This window comes from Cervus elaphus, chromosome 5, assembly GCF_910594005.1.
Source record: "Cervus elaphus chromosome 5, mCerEla1.1, whole genome shotgun sequence".
Classification (NCBI taxonomy): domain Eukaryota; kingdom Metazoa; phylum Chordata; class Mammalia; order Artiodactyla; family Cervidae; genus Cervus; species Cervus elaphus.
In genome coordinates this window covers 8,267,021-8,288,786 of record NC_057819.1, presented here as the reverse complement: position 1 = coordinate 8,288,786, position 21,766 = coordinate 8,267,021, and the positions used below count along the sequence as shown (strand labels likewise).

The following is a 21,766-nucleotide window of genomic DNA, read 5'->3' as shown; positions in this document are numbered from 1 at the left end:
AGGGATCCTGGAGAAATCAGGAGGCAATCCCCGCTGTCAGCAGATGCAGGCCCTGATGCTTCTCCTTGGGTCCCGGAGTCACAACGCACTGGGGGAGACAGCGGGATGGGAGCCTGGGGGTCCCGGCTTGTAGGCCAGGCATGTCCCAGGCCCTGGGGACCGCTGGACCACCGATCTCTCCTTCCTCCTCGAGGGCCGGGGTTTGGAGGAGGGGCACACAGACACACCAGACATGGGGCGGTCATCACACCAGCTGGGGGGGGTGTGTGTGCAGTGTCCCCACACAGAAAAGCGGCTGAACACGGAGGCAGAGACAGTTCTGCACACCAAGACACACAGTTCTTCACAGGCAGTTAGAGCCGCACAGACACAAAAGCAATGATGCACCCAGAACATTCCTGTCTCACACACACACACACACAGAGCAGAAAAACATCCCCTGTGTAACCTTGCCTTACACGACACTCCATCACGTGGTAGAATTATCAACAAAACTTGCTTTTAATGATGGTGTTGACCTGAGGAGTCTTCAGACAGAGGCTGGTGGCCTGAAGAGACCACCGGCAAAGAAGTGGCCCAGGTCTTGGACCCAGAGTCTCCCAGAGAGAGAGCTGACCTCTTAGAGGGTGGGGAGGCCAAGCCCTCTGATGCTTTGAGAAAGAAGACTAGAAATTTGCCTGGGGGAAAGAAACATGGTACAAAATACATTCAGAGCCCCCTGGCTGGGCCCTGGGGCAGCCCAAATCCTAAAGATGAGGGGCTCAGGGACAAGGACAACAGGTCCGATCCCCCAGCCCTTCTCTTTGCGTGGCTGGGTTCCAAGGGGGTGGAATGTATGAGTCATATTCCTCTTAGAAAAATATATCTCTTTACACTCGCCTTCTCCGTAGTCTCTTGGCTATTTGGGAATGAGCATTTACCTGCACCCCAAGGCTTCAGAGGGGGCCACTTGGGGGGGGTTGTTCCAGACAGAACAGCGAAAGAGCTGTGACCTATGGCTTTTGCATCTACATGGTGGGGGGGGCGGTGCAGGTGCGCACGTGTGGGCCAGATGTGAAACCACGGGTACCCAAGGGGTGAGGGGAGAGAGGGAATCCTGGAACTTGATGCTTTCTAAGACAGATAATCAGCCACTGAGTCCTTTGGATGGACGTCTCAGCATTGAAAGAACTGTGTCTGTACGCATATGAGGAACCATCCCATTCACCCCTTTCCTTAAAGGGCCCCCCCCCGGACTATGACCAAAGCGGGGGTCGCTGGTCTGGGAAGGTTGTGGGTATCTCTTTCGGTCATGGGTCCACCTGATTTGGTGCACACTTGTTCTCCCTCCTGGACAGGGGAGGACCCGCTTGTAGGGGTCGGAAGGGCAGTGTCAGATCAATGCGTGGGACCCCATGGTGGAGAGAGATGTCACCCCTGGAAACGGGTCACCTCCTGGATACAGCGGGGGAGGAAAGGGCAGAATCCCAGGTCCCGAAGTGGACACTCCACGTGGGGGCTCGGGATGCCAGCGACCCCACCCCGTGGCCCCAGTTAACCTACCCTGAGCACCACGGCCTCTCTGACCCACTCAGAATGTCAGAAACCTAAGGCCACGGAGAAACCTCCCAGCAATCTTCCTGCAGACAGAAGCAGCCCGGATAAACTGTCAGCGGAACTTCCTGGGTGGGGAAGGGACGGGGCGGCTATCAGCGCTCAGCCCAGCGCGGGGTTGAGTCTGGAGCCACTCTGTTCTACGCGTTCCCTTTAGCTCTTGCGCCAGGGTCCTCCACACCCGCGGTGGGGAACCCTGATCTCCGGGACACCCAGGAGCCCTCCTTCCCACAGGTGCGGGGGGCAGGGACACGGGAGGCAGAGCAGGGTCCAGGCGGCAGGAACTCCCCAAACCGGCAGCCCCTCATCTCCAAGGGCGGGGGGCGGGGGTGGTTGCGAGTCGGTGGGAGGTGCCTGCACTATCTCTTCCCTTGAGCCTCCTTCGTCATGCAGGAAACTCATCGGAGGCCAACGCTAGGCCAAGGGGATGGTCCCTACACGGGAGAGCGGACTGGCAGGTGGGGCTCCCCAGGGGGCCCGGAGCGCCCGGGGCCTGCTCGGTCTGGACGGCCCGCCCCCTGTCCCGGTCTGATCGTCCATCATCTGGGGTAGTAGTCGTGGGGCACGCCAGTGAGGTTCCTCCCTCGGAGCGCCGCGTCCACCGTCTTGATGTAGGCAGAGATGGTCCTCTGCATGTCCGCCGTGTAGGGGTTGTACTCCAGCTTGCGGAGCCCCGAGCGCTTGAAGTTGCCGTCCTTCTGGCTCTCCACGCAAAGCAGCCGGTCCTCCCTGACGGCCACACCCAGCAGGCCCACCATGCGGCCCAGCTGCACGAAGAGGTCGCGCTTCAGGTCCTCGAAGTGCACCACCAGCACCTTCTTGCCGAACCGGAGCCAGTCCAGCGTGTGCGTGGCCCACCACGGGGCGTAGTTCCTCACGAACTCCGGCCACTCTGCGTGGACAGAGAGGGGAGGCGTGGTCGGCCACTTGCGCGCTGCAGGCTGCGCCCCCGAGTCGGCCAGACTCGCCCCCCGCCTCCCGCCTCCCGCCTGCTGCTTCTGCCTGGGACAGTCTTGATCCTTCCTGCTCTTTGCGGAGACCCAAGACACCTGTCTCGTGCTTACTCCACCCAGGCACAGGCTTATATATAAATCTTTGCTACTCTATTTTTATATTTTAACAGGCACGCCTGCTCAGTCGCTCAGTTGTGTTGGACTCTTTTTGTGACCCTGTGGACTGTAGCCCACCAGGCTCTTCTGTCCACGAGATTTCCAAGGCAAGAAGACTGCAGTGGGTTGCCGTTTCCTTCTCCAGGGAATCTTCCCCACCCAGGGATTGAACCTGCATCTCCTGCATCGGCAGGCACATTCATTACCACTGAGCCACCTGGGAACCCTGTATTTTAACATGCAGTGATCTTAATATATAATGAGATAAATATGTTAATATAGCTATTGATTCACATATTCCTCACAACAACCCTGTGAGGCAGGCATCCTCGTTATCTTCGTTTAACAGGAGGAACCGAGGCACAGAGAGGTTAGGGAACTCGCTCAAGGTCACACAGCAAAAAACTGGCTGAGCCGGGATTTGAAACCAAGTAGTCTGGTTTCAAAGTCTGGGCTTTTATCTACCAAGTTACCCCATGTAGGAATAGAAATCCTGTGTAGTAACAATTCTTCTCATGGGATAGTAACAGGGCCTTTGTATAGAGAGCTGGAAAAAGCATACAAACTTTTTAGCATGGCTCCCCGCACCCTGCAGATGCTCAGTAAACGTTGGCTATCATTACCACTGTGATTATTCTGTTCTCAGATGAGATGTCATCTTCCCTGACTCCCCAGGCTCAGGCAGGTGCCTCCTCTGTGCTGAGGGCATGATTTAAGGCGGATTATTTACAGCATCAACCCTAAATATTCATTGGAAGGACTGGTGCAGAGGCTGAAGCTCCAATACTTTGGCCACCTGATACGAAGAGTGACTCATTGGAAAAGACCCTGATGCTGGGAAAGATTGAGGGCAGGAGGAGAAGGGAATGACAGAGGATGAGATGCTTGGATGGCATCACTGACTCAAAGGGCATGAGTTTGAGCAAACTCAGGGAGACAGTGAAGGACAGGCAAGCCTGGTGGGCTGCAGTCCATGGGTTCACAGAGTCAGACACAACTTAGTGACTGAACAACAACAAATTTATATTGTCATCTTGACACCTTTCTATTTGACTCTTTCTCTCTTTGCTCTTTATTGAAGCATCACACACTGTTCCTCTGTGCTGTTCATTTCCTTGCCATGGAAAAAGCACAGGATGGTTGTCACCAAAAGTGGGAACGTTTGTTTGGGATCTCCTGGCTCCAAAGAGAGGCTACAACAGAATGTAGGAAATTCCCTGGAGAAGACCTCAAAGAGCCAGCCAGCCAGCCCCTGGGGCTGCTGAAACTCTGATCAAGGGGAACCTAAGAGGGGGGTCATGAAAGATGCTGGGAACAGAGAAGGTGATTTGCAGCCTCAATTCTAAGCCCCAGCTGGATAGTAGTCACAGGACTGGTCCTCAGGAACCCAGAAAGGAACCCTCAGGAATCCATGACTTCTCACAGGGGCAGTGCCACCCTGCACCTCCCAGAGGAATCTCTTTATTGAATGAGAGCCCGCAAGTTTCCCAAGCTGGGCTGGGGAGCCCAGCTGGTCCTTCATAACTAAATTCTCACCTCTGTTGGATGATGGACACCCTTTATCTCATTTAATCATAGTGACTACCCAGAAAGGAAAAGACTACTGTTCATTTGTCACCAGTGAGGAAACGGAGGCTCAGAGAGGTGAAGTAATTTGCCCAAGGTCACACAGCTGGGAAGCACCATCCAGACCAGGCCTGCCTGATTCCAGGCCCCCATCTTTCCCAGGAACCGGCAGCCTCACCCCCAACTCCCTCCCACTGCCTTACACCCAGCAGGGGCTTAATAAATGGTTGTTGAACTAAATTGAAATTCCCAGCAGCCAAGTGGCGATGTGATTAAGGGCTCCTCTTTCTTTGCAGAGCACATCAGAATCCGTGGCGAGGCTCCTGCTCCCCCAGCACCTCCCTGGAACACCATGGCTGCTTGGAAAATATTTATGCTGATGACAGAGGTATTTTTTTTAGCCTTCAAATAGATTATTTACAATGTATTTAGCTAATTGGGCCCTTACTGTTATAATGGGTTAAAACCAGATGTATCTGTGTGATTAGGAAAAAATCTAGCATGTGTATAGTCTGCTTTCCTTATTTTGCGGAAGCATTTCCCCACTCCTGAGTCATCTCACAGCATCCCTGGGGATTCAGGACAACTGCTGCTCCCATGGCTGAAGCCCAGGTGGATGGGGATGACGATCAGTCACTCAGTAACTCACATATCTGGACTTCCAGGCTTGCGACCATCTCAAGAGGTCCCTGGAGAGTGGTCCTTAGGAAAAGGAAGGGTCTATCTGCATGATGGTCTGGGTCCCCCAGGGGATGGCTCTGGCTTTGGATGCAGGTGGGAGGGAGATGATATGGCATCTTTGTGGATTCCAAACCTCCCTGGGGTGGGAATGTACATTGCTTGAACACCTACTGTGAGCCGGGGGGCTGTGCCAGGCACTTTGCAGGCACTGTCTCAGGCAGTGCACACACGAAGCCTGGAGAGGAGGAATTCCCAGCTCCTTTTTACGCACGAGAACAAAGGAGGCTCAGAGACATGAAGCCACCTGCCCGAGGCCACACAGTGGGCGTCCGTGGCAGGATTTGAACTTGCATCTATCCCAGACTGAGCCTGGCTCCTGCCCTCCGGGCAAACCCTTTAAGAGCACCTGACTTGCCCATCTCCAGCATTCTTCTTGCCCCAGATCCTAGTCTACGATTGCTTTACCTCACCTTCAGGTATCGTCTAAGATCCGGGGTCTGTTCACAGATGACTTCCGAGTCAGATTGCCAGATTCAAAACCCAGCCCCTCTTTATATTGGCTGTGTGACCTTAGGATGCCAAGCACTGTCCTTGAGCCTCAGTTTACCCATCTTCACAATGGAAGCCTTGCTAAAACCTTCCCGCTCTACAAGCAGAACTGGAATAGGGCTTGCAGACCCTGCCACCAGGCCTGAGACACAGGAAGTGCTGCATAAATGTTGGCTACAATTATTGTTATCTTTTTGGCCGTATAGCATGGCATGTGGAATCCTAGATTCCCTGACCAGGGATCAGACTCAACCCCCCTGCAGTGAAAGTGTGAAGCCTTAACCACTGGACTGCCAGGGAAGTCCCATGGCTACAGTATTCCTGATGTTGGTACCCGACATCTCTGAGATGCCCCACGTGGCCCGTCCTTTGTGGGCAGCAGATATTTGCTCCCTCCATACCGCTTCCTACAGCAGAGATGCCTCACTTGAAGCTCCTGAATGACTTCAGGAAAGAAGAACAAAAATGAAAAACAAAAGCCCTCAATTAGCTCAGGATTCCCGGTAATTGATGGCTGCCTTCAAATTGGGTAATAAAGGCACGCTACGCCATGGCCCACCGGCAATGAGTACCGGTTCTGCCGGAACTGCTCCCCACGTGGGCCTGGCAGGACACGGGCTGACCACTCTCTGCTTCATCTTGTCGACGGGAGGAACCGGGGCCTGATTAATAGCTTAACTGTATTTAATTCCCCATGGAATCATTAAACACGGTCTCTGTTTCATTAAACAGATCCAGGACAATTCACCTTGTGTAATCATATCACATAAAACTTTGCTTTGGACTCACTCCAGGGAGATCGTAAAATTAACGTTATGGAACCAAAAGCTGGGGGTGGGTGGGTGGGGGGGTGACAGGAACCTCGACCCAGCTGTAACTGGGAGGGGGACACGGGCAGGGTGGGGTGGACACGCTCAGCAGGTGGCTGACCTCTGCTCTTAGGTGGGAGTGACCCTCACATTCTAGGCTGATGGCATCCTGAGGCAACGATTCTCAAACTCTAAAGTGGCCGTGAAGCTTCTGGAAGGAATCCCGTGGAAATGCGAGTTCTGATCCAGGAAGCCTGAGGTGGAATCTGAAAATCTGTGTTCCTAATTCCCAAGTGATACTGACGCTGATGGAGCAAGGACCCTAAAGCAAGGGTCTCAAACTCAAGTGCCTCCAGGGGTCAGATGTTAATGAAAATGGGAGGACTGTGAGGAGGGGGCCCTTTGGGGGAGGTTCTCAGGCAGAGCAACGTGAAGGCCTGGGTGCGGTCTGGAAGGAAGCACCATCCCAGACTAGAGCGGGGGCCCCAGGCCCGCAGTGCGAGATGTGTGTCCCCACACTTCCCATCCCCTGCAGTCTTTGGGTTCAGCCTCTCCTGATGTCTCCCTTATCTTTGGTTTTAAAGCTCCCAGTCGTCTTGCATAGGGAAGAAGAGGCAAGGTGGCTCCTGGGAATTAGGAAATTGCCTGAACCTGAGAGGAGGGGTTATGCCAAAAGAGCGGAACCTTTGAATGCACCAGGTCAGAGATACCCCAGGGTAAGACAGGGCCTGGCAGCTAATGCCTGGGTTTGAATCTCAGCTCAGTCAACTCCTGGCGCCTGAGACACATGACTCGCTCCCTTCCTGGGACGGTTTTCTGCTACCAGTGGTGGTGGTGGCCCTTCTTACCTCCCCAGGGAATCAGAAGACTCAAATGAGGTAATGACTGCTAAGTGCCTGGTCACATGTGAGCTTCCCAAGTGAGTCCCCTGCTTTTTATTTGGAGCAGTCGGCTTCCCTGGTGGCTCAGATGGTAAAGAATCTGCCTGCAATGCAGGAAACCCAGGTTCGATCCCTGGGTCAGGGAGATCCCCTGGAGAAGGGAATGGCAACCTACTCTAGTGTTCTTGCCTGGAGAATTCCACAGACAGAGGAGCCTAGCGGGCTACAGTCCATGGGGTTGCAAAAGAGTCGGACAAGACTGAGCAACTAATTCTTTCACGTTCAGGATTACTGGGAGGTGGAGAGCTGAGTCTAGTTTTGCCATCATGTGCCTGAGTGACCCTGGCAGGCCCCTGTCTCTCTTTGGGCCTCATCTTCCCCATTAACAGAGAATGAATCAATTCGCCTGCCTGCAGACTGCTTTAAAAAATACCCGTGTCCAGGCTCCACCCCTGTAGCGGTCCAGTGTGCGGCCTGAGCACCGGGATTTTCCCACGCTCCTCCTGGGATTCAGATGTGCTGGCAGGGATGAGGACCCTTGGATACAGTGACCTCCTGGGTCCTTTCCCGCTCGACAGAGCATCTGCTGTTGGAGCAGGATCCTGCCGTTGGCGCCTGCAGGCTTCTCAGCCTGGCCACAAATAATGTTCATTTTTGATTGTTCTGCAAATAAATAATTCAGAGACCTCTTCACCCCCTGGGAACAAATGTCACCCACTGAGGGAGGGGGTCGGCAGGGGAAAGGATAGACAAACCCCCTGGGCAAACTGGGAAGCCAGGGCACACACAGTTGGTCAGGCAGGCCCAAGGGTTTTCATCGATGACATCAGTGCTGGGTGTGATTGGCTGCGTTAATGTCATCCTGGCTGCTCTGGTTTTCTCTGGAGAGGGGCTGGAATGTGGAGCAGCTGTCAGGGGGCGGGGGGCATGGGGAAGGTTTGGAGGGAGTGGGAAACACGCTCAGGGCTAGAGGCTGCAGCAGCCTGGTTCCTCGAGGCTGAATGAGGCGAGGAGGGCTCACTTTTACAGAGCACCTACTTGGCATCAGGGGCTCTGCGTAGGAGGATTTGGAGCCATGGGCGTTCTGATCAATTCATTATTGTAGCTCAGTGGTCCCTGGGTTCAAATCCCTGCTCCACCACTTCCGGGAACAGCGCCTTCAACCTCCCTGAACTTAGGTCGCCCCATCCACAGCACAGGGTTAACTGTGGGGGTTTACAAACACTCACGGAGGTGGCTGTCATTACAGTAATGGAGACATGGGTGATGACTGATACGGGGGTTTGAGGGGTTTTGACTTTGGAGTTCTCCCCCACTACGGTGGGGCCGCCGCTCTGCACCGAGACATTCTCCCATTCTGGAATCTACTGAGCACCAGAGATGAACACCAAACTCAGGTCGTCTTAATGAAGTTCGGCGCTTGGAGACTGATGGTGTGACTTCCCAGCTGTGACCTAGGGCAAGTCACTTAACCTCTCCGAGTCTCTGCTGGGAGGGTTTACTGGAATGATGCTCATAGGAGCTCACAGATGACCTCATGGCCACTCTGCCACTGACCTGGGTTCAGGTCTCTTGATTCCCAGGAAAGGGTCTGGAACCTGCTTTGAATCAGTGTGGGAAGAAATGAAAGTCGCTCAGTCATGTCCGACTCTTTGCAACCTCATGGACTGGGGCCTCCCAGGCTCCTCTGTCTGAGGGATTCTCCAGGCAAGACTATTGGAGCGGGTTACCATTCCCTTCTCCAATAGATCCCATTATCAATTACATGAGGGCCTATTGACTGCTTCTAAAGGGTTGACTTCTTGAGTTTTATTACCTCCACTTTATAAAGTGGACAATCCAAGCTCATGGAGGCGGAGGAGCTTTTCCTGGAAGTGGTGGAGTTGGAATTTAAACTCAGGAAGTCTTGCTCCAGAGCCCAACCCCTAACCACTGTGTCATGATAGCAGCCTGGCTCACAGAGGGTGATGCTCGTGGGCTGGGTGTCATGTGGGACACATATGTTCTCAGCTCTAAGTGGGACCTGGAACCTCACACACACACCCTCAAGGGTGCCCTCCTGGATCCCTGGCAGGAGCCAGCTCTGGCCCCTCGCACTGCCCTCGGCTCCCCGGGGCCCAGCCCCCACTCCGAAGTGGTACCTTTGCCCTTCCAGTGGGCATGGGCAGCGAAGCCGATGTGTCCGCCGTACTTGCGGTTGAACTCTGCCATGAGGGCCTTGTAGGGGTTGCGGATGAGCAGGATGGCCGCGTCGAAGGCCTCGATCTCCTTCTGGCCGCTCTCGTGTGTCTTGATGCAGATGGTCCTCCCGCTGCGCCAGTGATCCCGCTCACCTTTGAACCCTTCCCGCAGCCGAGGAGGGGGCCGGGGGACACAGGAGTGAGCTGGGGGAGATAGGAGGCCTGCCCCACCCTGCCCCGGGCCACCCCCGGGATCCTCAGACGTTCACTCATCCACTCATTCAGTCACTTGCATGTTTATTGAGCACCTACTATGTGCCAGGCACTGCGCAGGGAGCTGGGGAGAAAATGACTTGCAAAAACACCCGTGGGTCACAGTTTTTGAAAGCCAGACAATTCGAACAGTGACATGAATGTAAAGTCACTGCCCTGGTTAGGACTGCAGGAGAGGAGTAGTCACGCCCAGGTGCTGTGATGGGGGGCCTGACGTGATGTGCCTGAGGGTTCCCCTTAGGGCAAAGTCCGCATTTCCACCCCACTGATGCTGGGAATGGCCTCATGGCTTGCTTTGGCCAGTGGACTGGGGGCGGAACCGGGTCTCACCAATGTCTCAGGACCCAGCATGTTTCTGTTCACTTGTGTGTGTTTTGGGGGCGTACCGGGTGGCTCAGTGGTAAAGAATCCCCCTGCCAAGGCAGGAGATGCAAGAGACACAGGTTCCATCCCTGGGTCGGGAAGATTCCCCGTAGAAAGAAACGACAACCCGCTGCAGTATCTCGCCTGGAGAATTCCATGGACAGAGGAGCCTGCAGGGCTACAGTCCACGGGGTCGCAGAAGTCAGACAACGACCAAGCATGCTGCACACAGCACGCACGTGTGTTTCTGCTGTCACTGTGAGAAGGGCATGCCCTGGAAAGCTGTTGGTCCCAGAGGGTGAGAGACCCACGGAATAGACATGGGTCCAACCTGCAGTCTGGAGCTGAGCGGCCCAGCCAGCCTGGCCAAGATCACTGACCCAGTCAGGCAGCATCCAGAAAGGCTTCCCAAGGCAGGAAGGTACTTAGGCTGAGAACTGAAGGATGAGGAAGAGTTTATCATCCCAGGTGAGAAGAGCCAGTGCAAAGGTCCTGTGGTGGATGGGAAGAAATGTGTCTCACATGAGCAATTGGTACAGGACAGCAGAGGACGAGAGGGGAGCATGAGGCCAGAGAGGGTTGTGGGGGTTGTGATGACGAGTTAAGTTTGTGCTGAATTGCTTCAGCCATGTCCAACTCTTTGCAACCCCATAGACTGTAGCCCTAACCCGCCAGGCTCCTCTGTCTGTGGGATTCTCCAGGCAAGACTACTGGGGTGAGTTGCCATGCCCTCCTCCAGGGGATCTTCTCAACTCAGGGGTTGGACCTGCTTCTCTTCTGTCTCCTGCACTGGCAGGAAGGTTCTTTACCACCAGCACCACCGCTAGACCAGAAAGACTACACGGTCCTTGGAAGGATTAAAGCAAAAGGAAGGAGGGGCCTGCTCAGGTTTTTGTTTCAAAAGCTGAGGAACTGAAAGAAGTTCTGGGTAGCTGGTGGTTGCTTCTAGAGCACCGACTCTGTGCCGGACACTGCTCTAAGTCCTTTACATGTCAGGGACAGCTTGATCCTGTCAATAATCCTTTGAGGGTTTTATTTGATTGATGAGGAAATTGAGTCCCAAAGACATGAAATAACTTGTCCAAGTTACAGAGCTAGCGAGAGGCAGAGCTAAGGTTCAAACCCAAGCCACAATGCCACCCAAGACTGTGCACTTCACCACTTCGGCCTCTCATGCCCGTGAGAGCCAGGGCATTTGGGTGGTCTCTTCAAAGCCAATTAGAATGCTAATGTACTAGGCTTTCAAGATGCTAGCTGTGTTTCCAACTCAGTGAGTGACTTGGGACATCCTGTTGCCTTTTGGGCCTCAGTTTCCCGCATGAGGTGCCCAGCATGCAGTAAGAGCTCAAGAAATGACTTAAATGGAGGGAAGGTCCCAGACACATAGTAGGTGCTTGATAAACGGATGCAGGTGAGATACCAATGACATGATACTCAGGAAATGTTCGTGGGATGTAAAGCGAAGGGAGGGTACTAAGCATGTGAAAGTGTCAGTCGCTCAGTCGTGTCCGACTCTTTGCGACCCCGTGGACTATAGCCCGCCAGGCTCCTTTGTCCATGGGATTCTCCAGGCAAGAACACTGGAGTGGGTAGCCATTCCCTTCTCCAGGGGATCTCCCTGACCCAAGGATCGATCCTGGGTCTCCAGCATTGCAGGCAGATTCTTTACCATCTGAACCATCAGGGAAGCTCACTAAGCACATAGTAGGTCTCAATCAACAGGCCCGGGAGAGCTGAGCAGCACACAGTAGGTGCTCAGGAAGGGGTACTCCCACGTCCTTCCAGGGGGTCCGGTCCCCATTCCCCTGTGCCTCCTCACCTTTGTTGTACAGAGAACCATCGAAGTAGTAGCTGCCAGTGTAGAAGCCTGTGGCCAGCTCGATGAGGTGGCGAGCCCACGTGTTGCCGGCTCCCGGGAAGCTGGCCAGAGCAATGAGCTGCTTGGACTTGGCTGGGAGGAACCGTCTGTCCATGCAGCGGTTGTCTGCAGAGGGCAGGGCACAACAGGGGTCAGGGTCAGGGGTCGATCAGAAGGAGCCTGGCCGGAAGGGACTAGGGTGTGAGTCTCAACCCTGCCGCTTCCCAGCTGTGAGAGCTGGTGCTTCCCGAGCCTGCCGTCTCCTTATCTGGAAATGGGAACAGGGTTATGAGATAATATATGAGAGAAGGATGCACACACGGTAGGGATTCAATAAGAGCCAGCCAGGAGGAACGAGCCTTCTCTCCAACCTCAGTTTCTCAGCTGAACAGTGAGGCTCTCTCTTATCACCCCCACGCTTTCCTCCAGGGTAAAACCCACAAATGGCGGCCATCGGCATGGGGCCCAGGCCAAGGTTTTCATCTGGACCTCCAAGCTCTGTGCGGCCTGGCCCTTGCATCCTGCTAGGCTCATGCCACCCCACCCCGCTCTCCCTTCCAACCTCCGCACCTGCCAGCACCGGGCCCATCTGCGCTCTGCTCCTGCCTGGGCAGTGTCAGGGGCTCTGGTCCCTCAGCCACGACCGTCAGAGCTGATGGAAAGTGTTATGTCTCGGCATCTCCCTCTGCAACCCCTCCTGAAGCTAAGAGGTCACAGTGGTGATTTTTTTTTTCTCTCTACACGCACAGGTGATGGCCCAGCAAAGGAGATTCGGCAGTGGAAAAGGAAGAGGAAAGAATCCTGGATTTTTGGTCCTACCACTGCTTCTTCAGTCTGCACCGATGACCTCAGTCCTCACCATGAAGTCACGGCAGGCAAGCCTCCCTCCCTCCCCTGCCCTGGCTCTCCTGCCCCTTGAGCCCCAAGACTGCTCTCTCACCCTCTCTCCTCCCTTATGCCCCCACTTTCTGGGAAGAAGGGAGTGACCCCTGCTCTAGTGTCTCTGTTCCATCTCCTTTCTCCCCCCGCCAGCTCATAACTCCATCTATTTCCCCTATGTCTTCTCTCTCTCCCTCTCTTAGCTGACTTAATTATTAGCATTCAAACACGAACAAATAACTCCATCATTAAAAATAAAAGTCCCCCTCCAGTAAGCACTCTCTCTTTGCACCCCCGTGGCTCCCCGCGTGGCCCAAACATAAAGAATCTGCCTGCAACACGGGACACCTGGATTCTACCCCTGGGATGGGGAAGATCCCCTGGAGGAGGGCATGGCAACCCACTCCAGTGTTCTTGCCTGGAGAATCCCATGGACAGAGGAGCCTGGTGGGCTACAGACCATGGGGTCTCAAAGAGTTGGACACGACTGGGCGACTAACACTTTCACTCCATACCCCATTCAGTCTCACTTTTGGCAGAGTTGTCCACACCCCTATCCCTTTTCCTCCTTCAACCATTTCCCAGAGCTCCTCCAGGCTCTGCCTGCTCACTGCACGGAATCAGCTTCTGCTAAAGTCACCAGTGACCACCCAGCATTCAATCCAGCCTCCCCTCACTTTGTTAACTTGGCAGCATCTGCTAACCCCCATCATCCTGCCCTTAGAATCCTTCCAAGATGGTACCCTGGTCTTTTCTGTTCTGTATTAGCTGCCATTATCAAAGTCTCACCATGAGCCACACTGCTTTCTCAAAAGAGCCCTTCAAGGGGAAAGTCTGAAGTCCTAAACTTAAATTCCAATTCTGCCACCTCCTTGCTGGGTAGGTAACCTTGGAAAATTGATGGATCTGAATAAACCTCAGTTTTCTCACCTGTAACATGGGACGCTGATAATGATGACATCCTGGGGTTCTCAGGAAGGTCAGAAGAGAGAACGGGTATTAAGTGTGAACACAGGGCTCACACACTGTGAGCTCTTAGTAATGATGCTACTAGCCAGAGACCAGCTCTCTTCCCCTGCCATGCACATTTAATCTGTTTGTTCAGAGGAGAGCAGACTTTGGGAAAACACACAAACGGAAAAACATCTTTATCAAGCCAAGCAGGTGTCTGGGAATAGTTTTCATGGGAACACACTGCAAAAAAGGACCTTAGATTCAAAACTTTCTGGAGCGTGGTTATGTTTTATAATTTTGACAGGGGTGTGGATTTGATAGGACCCAGTTGGCATTAAACAGTACACTCAAAATTTGTGCATTTTGCTCTATGTAAATGTTACTTTGAAAAACCATAAGCAAATATTGAATTACAATTAGTGATATGAGGACTGAAATGTAATCATGTTGCAACTACTTTGAAATGCATCCAGGAAGAAAAATTGAGGGATGGAGAAATGAAGAGATGCATGAGAAAGTAAACAGACCATAACACTGAGAAATGTAAAATCTGTAGGATAAGTCTAGCATGTTCACTGTGTAACTCATCCCATTTTTTTCTGGAGGTTTGACTTTTTTTTCATAATAAAATGTTGGGAGAAAGAACCAGGTCCCTCAATTTCCCCTGAAAACAGAATTCTCCATTTAACTACTGTCTGGGAGGCAAAATAAAGGTGCTTATTTTCAGCATTAAAAAGGAAGTTTATTTGGTTCTTAAGCTCCACAAATCAAAGCAGATGCTGGAGGCAGTGTAGTACATAGTTGGAATCAGACAGACCTGGCTTCAGTCCAGGATGATCATGGCCTAGTTGTGCGATGTTGAACAAGGCCTTTTACCTCCCCGAGCCTCAGTTTCCTCACTTCTAAAGTGGGGCTAACAAACCTTACAGGATCAGATGGACAATGCGCGGGAAGTATACACAGTATATGTTGAGAAGCTGAGATTAGGAGTGCAGGCCCAGGACCCAGATTGCCTCGGTCTGAATCCCAGCTCCGCTCTGTCCTAGCTGCGTGACTCTGACCGAGCTATTCAGCCTCTCTTTGCGAGTTGCCATGTTTGTAAAATGGTTAATAATTGCAGTACCTATGTCATTGGACTGTTGTGAGGATTAGATGAGTTAATTCAGTCTAAAGAGCTCAGATAGTACCTGGCACACAGTAGGTGCTCAATAAATGGCAGTCATCGTGGACCATGCTCTTGGTGGCCTCATGAACCACATGAACCACCACAGGAGACTGTCAAGCCTCCCCAGAGTGGGGGGCCTGCAAGTGCAACATGGGAAACTGGAGAGCAGTCGTGGCCTGGGGATGAGCAAACCCATCAATCAGGGGCTACTGAATAGGCTCCGGTGTCCCGTTCGCATCAGAACTGCTCTTGGTCGTGGGATAATTAAGCTGAGCGTGACCCTTCCCCCAACCTGTAGCTACACAGTTCTGCACAGACAAACCAACACTTCCTGGAAACTAACAAACACTCATCCTTCCTCACTGGAGTGTAAATAAAGCCAGAGGCCACCCTGGCTAAACACATTCCTGCTCACTGAGCTCTTAGCGGGACTCAGCTGCCAGGGAGGAAGCCGCAGTTGGCCGCCACTACCCCACATCAGGCCACACAGGGGCGGGCTACTGGTGGGGCTGCCACTAGCTCTTACAGACCTCTGTGCAAATCAGATAAAGGTGCCCTCCGCTTCCCCTGAGCAGAGGCACGGTCGTCCAGGGGCACAGCACAAGAGGCAGAGCACGGGCTGGCTCTCAAGCGTCACTTTTCCTTCAGGTTGTGCCTGTGCACTGCTCAATCTGCCCAACCACACATAGGCTAGGGTCCTGGGAGAGGAAGAGGAAGTCTAGCCCAGGGGTGTTTTGTTAGTTCTCCAGGCTTCAGAGGGTATGGGGAGTGTTCTTCACACTGTGGTCAGCGGTTTCTAGCATGGCCTTTGGAGTTAGAAACCTGAAAGCAAACCACTTCTGCAGATGTGTGATTACGGCCAGTTCATCTGTAAAATGGGGATGATACTGCCCTGATCATAGGCTTACTGTGGGCTTTCTATGATTAAATGAGATGAGGCTTGGCACAGGACTGGCACATATAGGGGGAGAGTGTTTTCAGAAGTTGGAGTACTCCTTCACAGGTTTTCTCTGGGCTGAGCATCCCAGCAAGTTACCTTTCCATGTGCCACCCACCCTTCATCATGCCTCCAGCAGGAGAAAAGATTTTCATCTAGAAATTTTGTAAACCCCATGATCTCAGGCAAGTCCGGTTCTGAGTCTCAGTTTCTCTACCTGTAAACTAGGCATAATGACTGTTCCCGACTCATAGGAAAGCTGAGGGGAATCAATAAGAAAATGCACACCAAGGACTCAACACTGAGTCTGGAACAAGGAAAGTCCCTAAGTGCCATCACCACCACCACCAACACCATCATCATCACCATCATCACCATCACAATCACCGTCACCACCATCATCCCCCATCACCATCATCCCCCATCACCATCATCATCACATCACAGTCATCATCACCACCACCATCATCACCATCCCAATCATCATACCCATCCCCATCCCCATCATCCCCATCCCCATCCCCATCATCCCCATCCCCATCATCCCCATCACAGTCTGGTACCCCAAAGAGATGGAAGAAGAGATAAACATCAAGTGTGGGTTCCACTGGCAAAGGGAGACAGATGAAAGTAGAAAGGATGAGTAAGATGGAGAAAGAGAACAAAAAGTTATACATTTGCAGACTCCTAGAACTGGAAGGCCAGCAATCTACAGCTTCATTTTACACATGGAGAAATTGAGGCCCAGAAAGGAGAAATGACTTGCCCAGGATCATGTGAGTGATCTGGTTGGAGGTCTGTGTTGAAGACCCAAGTCTCCCACTCCCAGCTCAGATGTCTTCTCGCTCAATCTCTCTGCCCCCTTTACAGGAAGAGGCACCAAGGGGGTCCTCAGTGTGAGGGCTGGAGAGGAAGGTCTCCAGAACCATCCCCCTTGCCGAGGGCGCTCCCCAGGCTGCCCCTCCAGGATCTCTAAGCCTGAAGCCTGGCCACGCCCGCTAGCCCTGCCCTCTGCCCTCTGTCCCCTAGCCTGTACGATTCTCTTGCTGACCGGCTGGCTGGAGCACCTCTGGGTGGGAGGCAGCCGCTGGGAGAGCTTCTGGGGGCCTGCTGTGTGGGGCAGGGGCGGGCTTACCTTGGACCTGCGTCTGGTACACGATGAAGTAGCTGGGGGTCCCGCAGCTCTCGAACTCCTCCGCACTGCACTTCTGGGCACAGAGCTGCTCGTCCTCTCTCTCATGGAGGGGAAACCGTGTGGTGGGGAAGCCACAGTGGCAGGCGGTGCCCGCGAGGGCTGCCAGCGGGTACTCCTGGGGATGACGTGAGAGAGGAAGGGAAGAAAGTCACTGACTCCCCAGGCAGCCTGGACTCCAGATGCAAACAGGATTTGCGTTCCAACCACCACCTTCTCCATCACTCTCCCCAACTCGAGGGTCCCCAAGCTTCACTGGGAAGATTCTGTCTTGTCTGTCTCCCTCCTGTACTGTTATATTTTCTAGCTTTCTTGAGCTATAACTGACAGATAAAAATTGCATTTATTTAAGGTGTATGACTTGATGTTTTGATATATGCCTACATTGTGAAATAATCCCCACAACGAAGCTAATTAACACACCCGTCACCTCACATAGATTTACTTTTTGCCTTCCCAGCTGGTGAGAGTGGTAAAGAATCCTTCTGCCAACGCAGAAGCAGACGTGGGTTCGATCCCTGGGTTGGGAAGGTCCCCTAGAGGAGGAAATGGCAACCTGCTCCAATATTCTCACCTGAAAAAATCCCATGGACAGAGGAGCCTGGAGGGCTACAGTCCACAGGGTCGCGAAGAGTCGGACATGACTGAACATGTGTGCATGAGCATGCACAGGCACTATTTATTTGCTTCCTTTTGAGACACAAATTTCAAGTCACCCTTTGAGACTCAGATTTCAAGGGGAACTTTTTTTTTATCACCCCCAAAAGTAGTACTGGTTGAGAAGTAGCATTTTCATACCTTTTCATACTGTAGACCCTAATACAAAACCTAAACAAAACCATGTGATTAAATTCTAACTAGGTACTCTGCCTGCCAAGAACTCGAACCTGGGGTCAACTCCATTTTTCCTGCAAAAGGGAGATTAGTGTAGTGGAGAGAGGTGTTAAAGCCACTGCAGCACTGAGAAGTCACTTTCTCCTGGAGGACCTGAAAGAAAACTGAAAAAGGAAAAATTTTCTCATGGCCATGCATTACACCCCAGTCAATCCTCTGGGTCTGGCCATGGTATGAAGCCCATGCTTTGGGAAAAGCTGTCTGAAACTGTTCTTTTAAGCCAAAGAGGATGTCGTTACCCATGTGTAACCACTGTCTTTGCTGGGAGTTGTGGTTCAGTTGCTAAGTCGTGTCCGACCCTTGGTGAGAGGCTACTAATTGCTTTAATTGCTCTTTGGAAGAGCTAAGTGGGAGCAGGCTGGACCTGAGATTTAGAGGGCAACAGATTGTCCTTGGTCCAATTTGCTCAGACCCATGGAGCCGAATTCTCCCTGGTCCAGGAATAATCTGCTCACAAACCAAGGTCACACCTCTGGGGCTGGATCTTGTGAGCTTGGCCGTGGTAGGTTTGGTTTCTTTCTCAGATACTGAATCTGAGCTACAGCACCTAGCCTAAGATCAGAGAGATGCTGCTGGGAGGCAGGTGGCTGAGCCTGGGCCATGACGGAGGCTGTTTTCTAGCCTGTGACACATACTGAAGCCTCCTCTGACCCGCTAAGTCTCAGACCCGCCACCACTTGGCACAAGCGGCTTTGGACCCCTGTCCACCTAATCCCCTCCAGTTTTCTCTTGTGGCCCCTCTAAGGAGATTAGGGGGAAATAGAAGAGGGAGGCTTGCAGCAGGGCCTTCCTGTGCCCCACACACCCCACAACCTGCCCACACCTTCCCTTCCCTCCAGTTCTGTGTACAGAGGACACTTTCCACACTGGTTTGCCCTGTGACCTCACCGTCTCCTGTTCGTCCCTCACCTCCAGCTGATCTGTAGTTCCCCTCGGGCCCTCAGGACAGATGGGTGTCCACCTGGAGGGGAGGCCATGGGAGGGGGATTCCTGCCCAAGAGAGAAAGCTGGACCAAAAGATGGTCAAACCTTCTTTAATCTTATGAACAGCACCCCTGACCTTCCAGGATGCCTCCAGGGAGCAGAGCAAGCACTCAGGAAATGCTTGGTGACCTGAAGTTACCTGGCTGCCCTTGAACGGCTCCTGGACCTTGAAGAGTTCCTGCAAGCCTCTCTCTGGGGGTCTCTGACTGCGTGCGTGCTAAGTCGTTTCAGTCGTGTCTGACTCTTTGTGACCCTATGGACCATAGCCCGCCAGGCTCCTCTGTTCATGGGATTCTCCAGGCAAGAATACTGGAGTGGGTTGCCAAGCCCTCCTCCAGGGGATCTTCCCAACTCAAGGACTGAACCTGCATCTCTCATGTCTCCTGCATTGGCAGGTGGGTTCTTTACCACTAGCGCACCTAGGAAGCCCATGGAGTCTCCAGGGGAGCTCAGAAGTCAAGACCATAGATTGGGTATCAGAACCCATTCTGCCACTTGCTTATGCTGTGAGCTTGGGAAGTGACTTCTGATCTGTCTGAGTCTTGGTTTTATCATCTGTGAAATGGGGATGAAAATTCCCAGTTCCTAGCCTTGTTGTGGGAGGTAAACTGTGTGACCCATGGGACAGAGGGGTGCATGGAGGGGCTCAGTAAGTGCGGTCTCTACGATGTTGCTGCCTCTTGATCTTTCTGAAAGGTGCTTCATGAATGAGGAGCCTTAATGAAAGAAACAGCCAAGCAGGATGACTCAGAACAGGTGGGAGCATTCAGGAGTTGGGGTGTGGGCTGAGCACCCAGGAGGAGCCACAGAGCGGCCCCCAGCCAATGCCAGCATCACTGAAGATAAAGACCACATCTTGTTGAATTTGCACTCCCAGCATTGAGCACAAGGGCCTGGCACAAAGGAGGTTCTCATCAAATATTAGCCGAGAGGATGAATGAAATGGGTAACCACTTTCTGGTAGTGGGGAACGGGGGTTTCTCCTGTGGACCCTCGTATAATTAGCTCACCTTGAATGAAGGAGGGAGCTTCTCAGATATCACTGGATGCCAGTGATGAGCTTAGCTCCGTGCTGGGTATCAAGAGTGGTCACAAAATGTTTCAGGCATAGCCTCTACTCTTGTGGAGTTCCCTGTCTGATTTGGGAAGAAGGATAAACAGTCGGCCATCCATCGGGGATCTTAGGCTGAGAAAGGACCATCCAATGGAACCATCCAGTCCAACTGCTGTCCAGTACCCGAAGTTCTGGATGCCATGCCTGCCCTGCCTGTTTGCATACCTCCGGCGATGGGGAACTCACTCTTGTCCAAAGTGGGATTGTCCTGGGCTTTACCTGGCAATCCTGGATGCCTGCTTCTAGGCCCAGTTCACACGTCACCCTCACTCCTGAGCAGTCCTCACTGATAGAACAGACACACTTCCTTGGAGGGGAAGAAATGGACCCTGCATAGCTCCCAGCCTTTGGATCCAAGTTCCCCTCCTGCGTCACACGTCACAGTCACAACCTTCCTCAGAGCTGCCAGGTGGCTGCTCCCCCAGCCAAGCCTCTCGCTTCTCCAGCTGGCCCGCACCGCCCTCCCCGGAATTCCGTGCGCGGAAGCAGGCTCACCTTCTCCGTGCAGAGGTCCACACACTTGTCCACGGACATGTTGGGCATGGCGGCTGTCACGGGCAAGGCCAGGGAGAGGTTGGCGGGCCTGCGGAAGCAGCCTCGGAAGACCGCACTTCCGTCTGGAGAGCCAAGGGGAAAAGGAGCAGTCAGGTACAGGCTGGGAGAACCACCTTCTGAAGGAAGCACTGATGAACTGACGCCCAGCGGAGGCAAGGACACGTGGTGGAGATTCGTGAGCTAGAAAATTCCAAGAATGTCCTCAACCCTAGCATCTCTGTCCACAACCCGGGTTGCTGAGATGTTCTTGCTGGGCCATACAATCCCCTTTTCTTTGCCACCATTCCTACATCTCACTTTCGCATCCTTGGTGGTGGCAACTTAGATGCCATGGAGGATTTCCGTGATCTCAGGAGAGGGTTAGGCATTTGAGATGGAGGGAAGCCAAAGGGTCCAGGGGTCTCCTGCTCCTTTTTCCAGCACCGGGGTGCTTCACCCCCTCATCTGGGCTTTAGGGGAGACACTCAGCACCTCAAGAGCGTCTGCCCCATGCAGTGCTACAAGAGGCTGATTTACTGGAGAGATTCCCTTTAATTCCCTAATCGGGAAGCATCCCAGCTACACAGTAGAATATTTGGAGGCCATTGCTACCTCTTTAATGAAAGTCATCCTCAAAACAATACTCAGCTGTTATGTTCAGCTGGGTTTTACCTGAAGCACATCCTGAGACAGTGTTTTATTGAGAGCTTGCTCTCAGGAGAATGGTAGGAGGGAAGCGGGCAGAGGAGGAGAGGAGCTAAGTAAGCATGTGACCTTGCTGGGTACCACCTTCAGCCTGGAGGGTAAGAGGAATCACAGGGTTGGTTCCACTTTAAGGAAAAGGGTCTGACCTTGGCCTTGTCTGCCCACCCCTCCTCAATGTCTGTCATTTGGGAAGCTGTTGGGTCAAGGATCATTTTTCAGGCAAGGGGACAGATGTGAGCCACTGGTGGTAAAGAGGATTTGGGTGGGTACCTTTTGCATCCACTACAGATGTACATAAAGATTTATCAGTAAGAATGCTCATTGCAGAAATGATTTAAATTAACACATGAAAGGTTGAAAACAACCTCAGTGTCCAACAATGAAGTGTTGGACAAATAATGTATGGAATGATGACACAGTGGGATTCTATGCCCCATACAAAATAATGAGGTTAAAGGCTACTTTATAGAGAGTTTCATCTCTCTAAAGATGTATTCAAGATAGGATGCCAAATAAAAACTGAAAAGATGACACTCCACCTATTAT

The 21,766-nt window shown here is 52.8% G+C and overlaps 1 protein-coding gene across 10 annotated transcripts in view; it reads right to left on the bottom strand.

Moving 5' to 3' along the window:
* Positions 1–477: 477 nt before the first annotated feature.
* The window catches only part of WSCD2 (WSC domain containing 2), a 128,094-nt gene continuing 106,805 nt past the window's right edge, over positions 478–21,766 (bottom strand). For all 10 annotated transcript variants that reach the window (XM_043901526.1, XM_043901521.1, XM_043901523.1 and 7 more), the window contains 5 exons: positions 20,477–20,598; positions 16,933–17,107; positions 11,824–11,988; positions 9,330–9,530; positions 478–2,485 (listed from right to left, as the gene is read on the bottom strand). In XM_043901526.1, the coding sequence (XP_043757461.1) occupies positions 2,133–2,485; positions 9,330–9,530; positions 11,824–11,988; positions 16,933–17,107; positions 20,477–20,598 (1,016 nt within the window). In that variant the 3' untranslated portion in view covers positions 478–2,132. The remainder of the gene's footprint in view (positions 2,486–9,329; positions 9,531–11,823; positions 11,989–16,932; positions 17,108–20,476; positions 20,599–21,766) is intronic.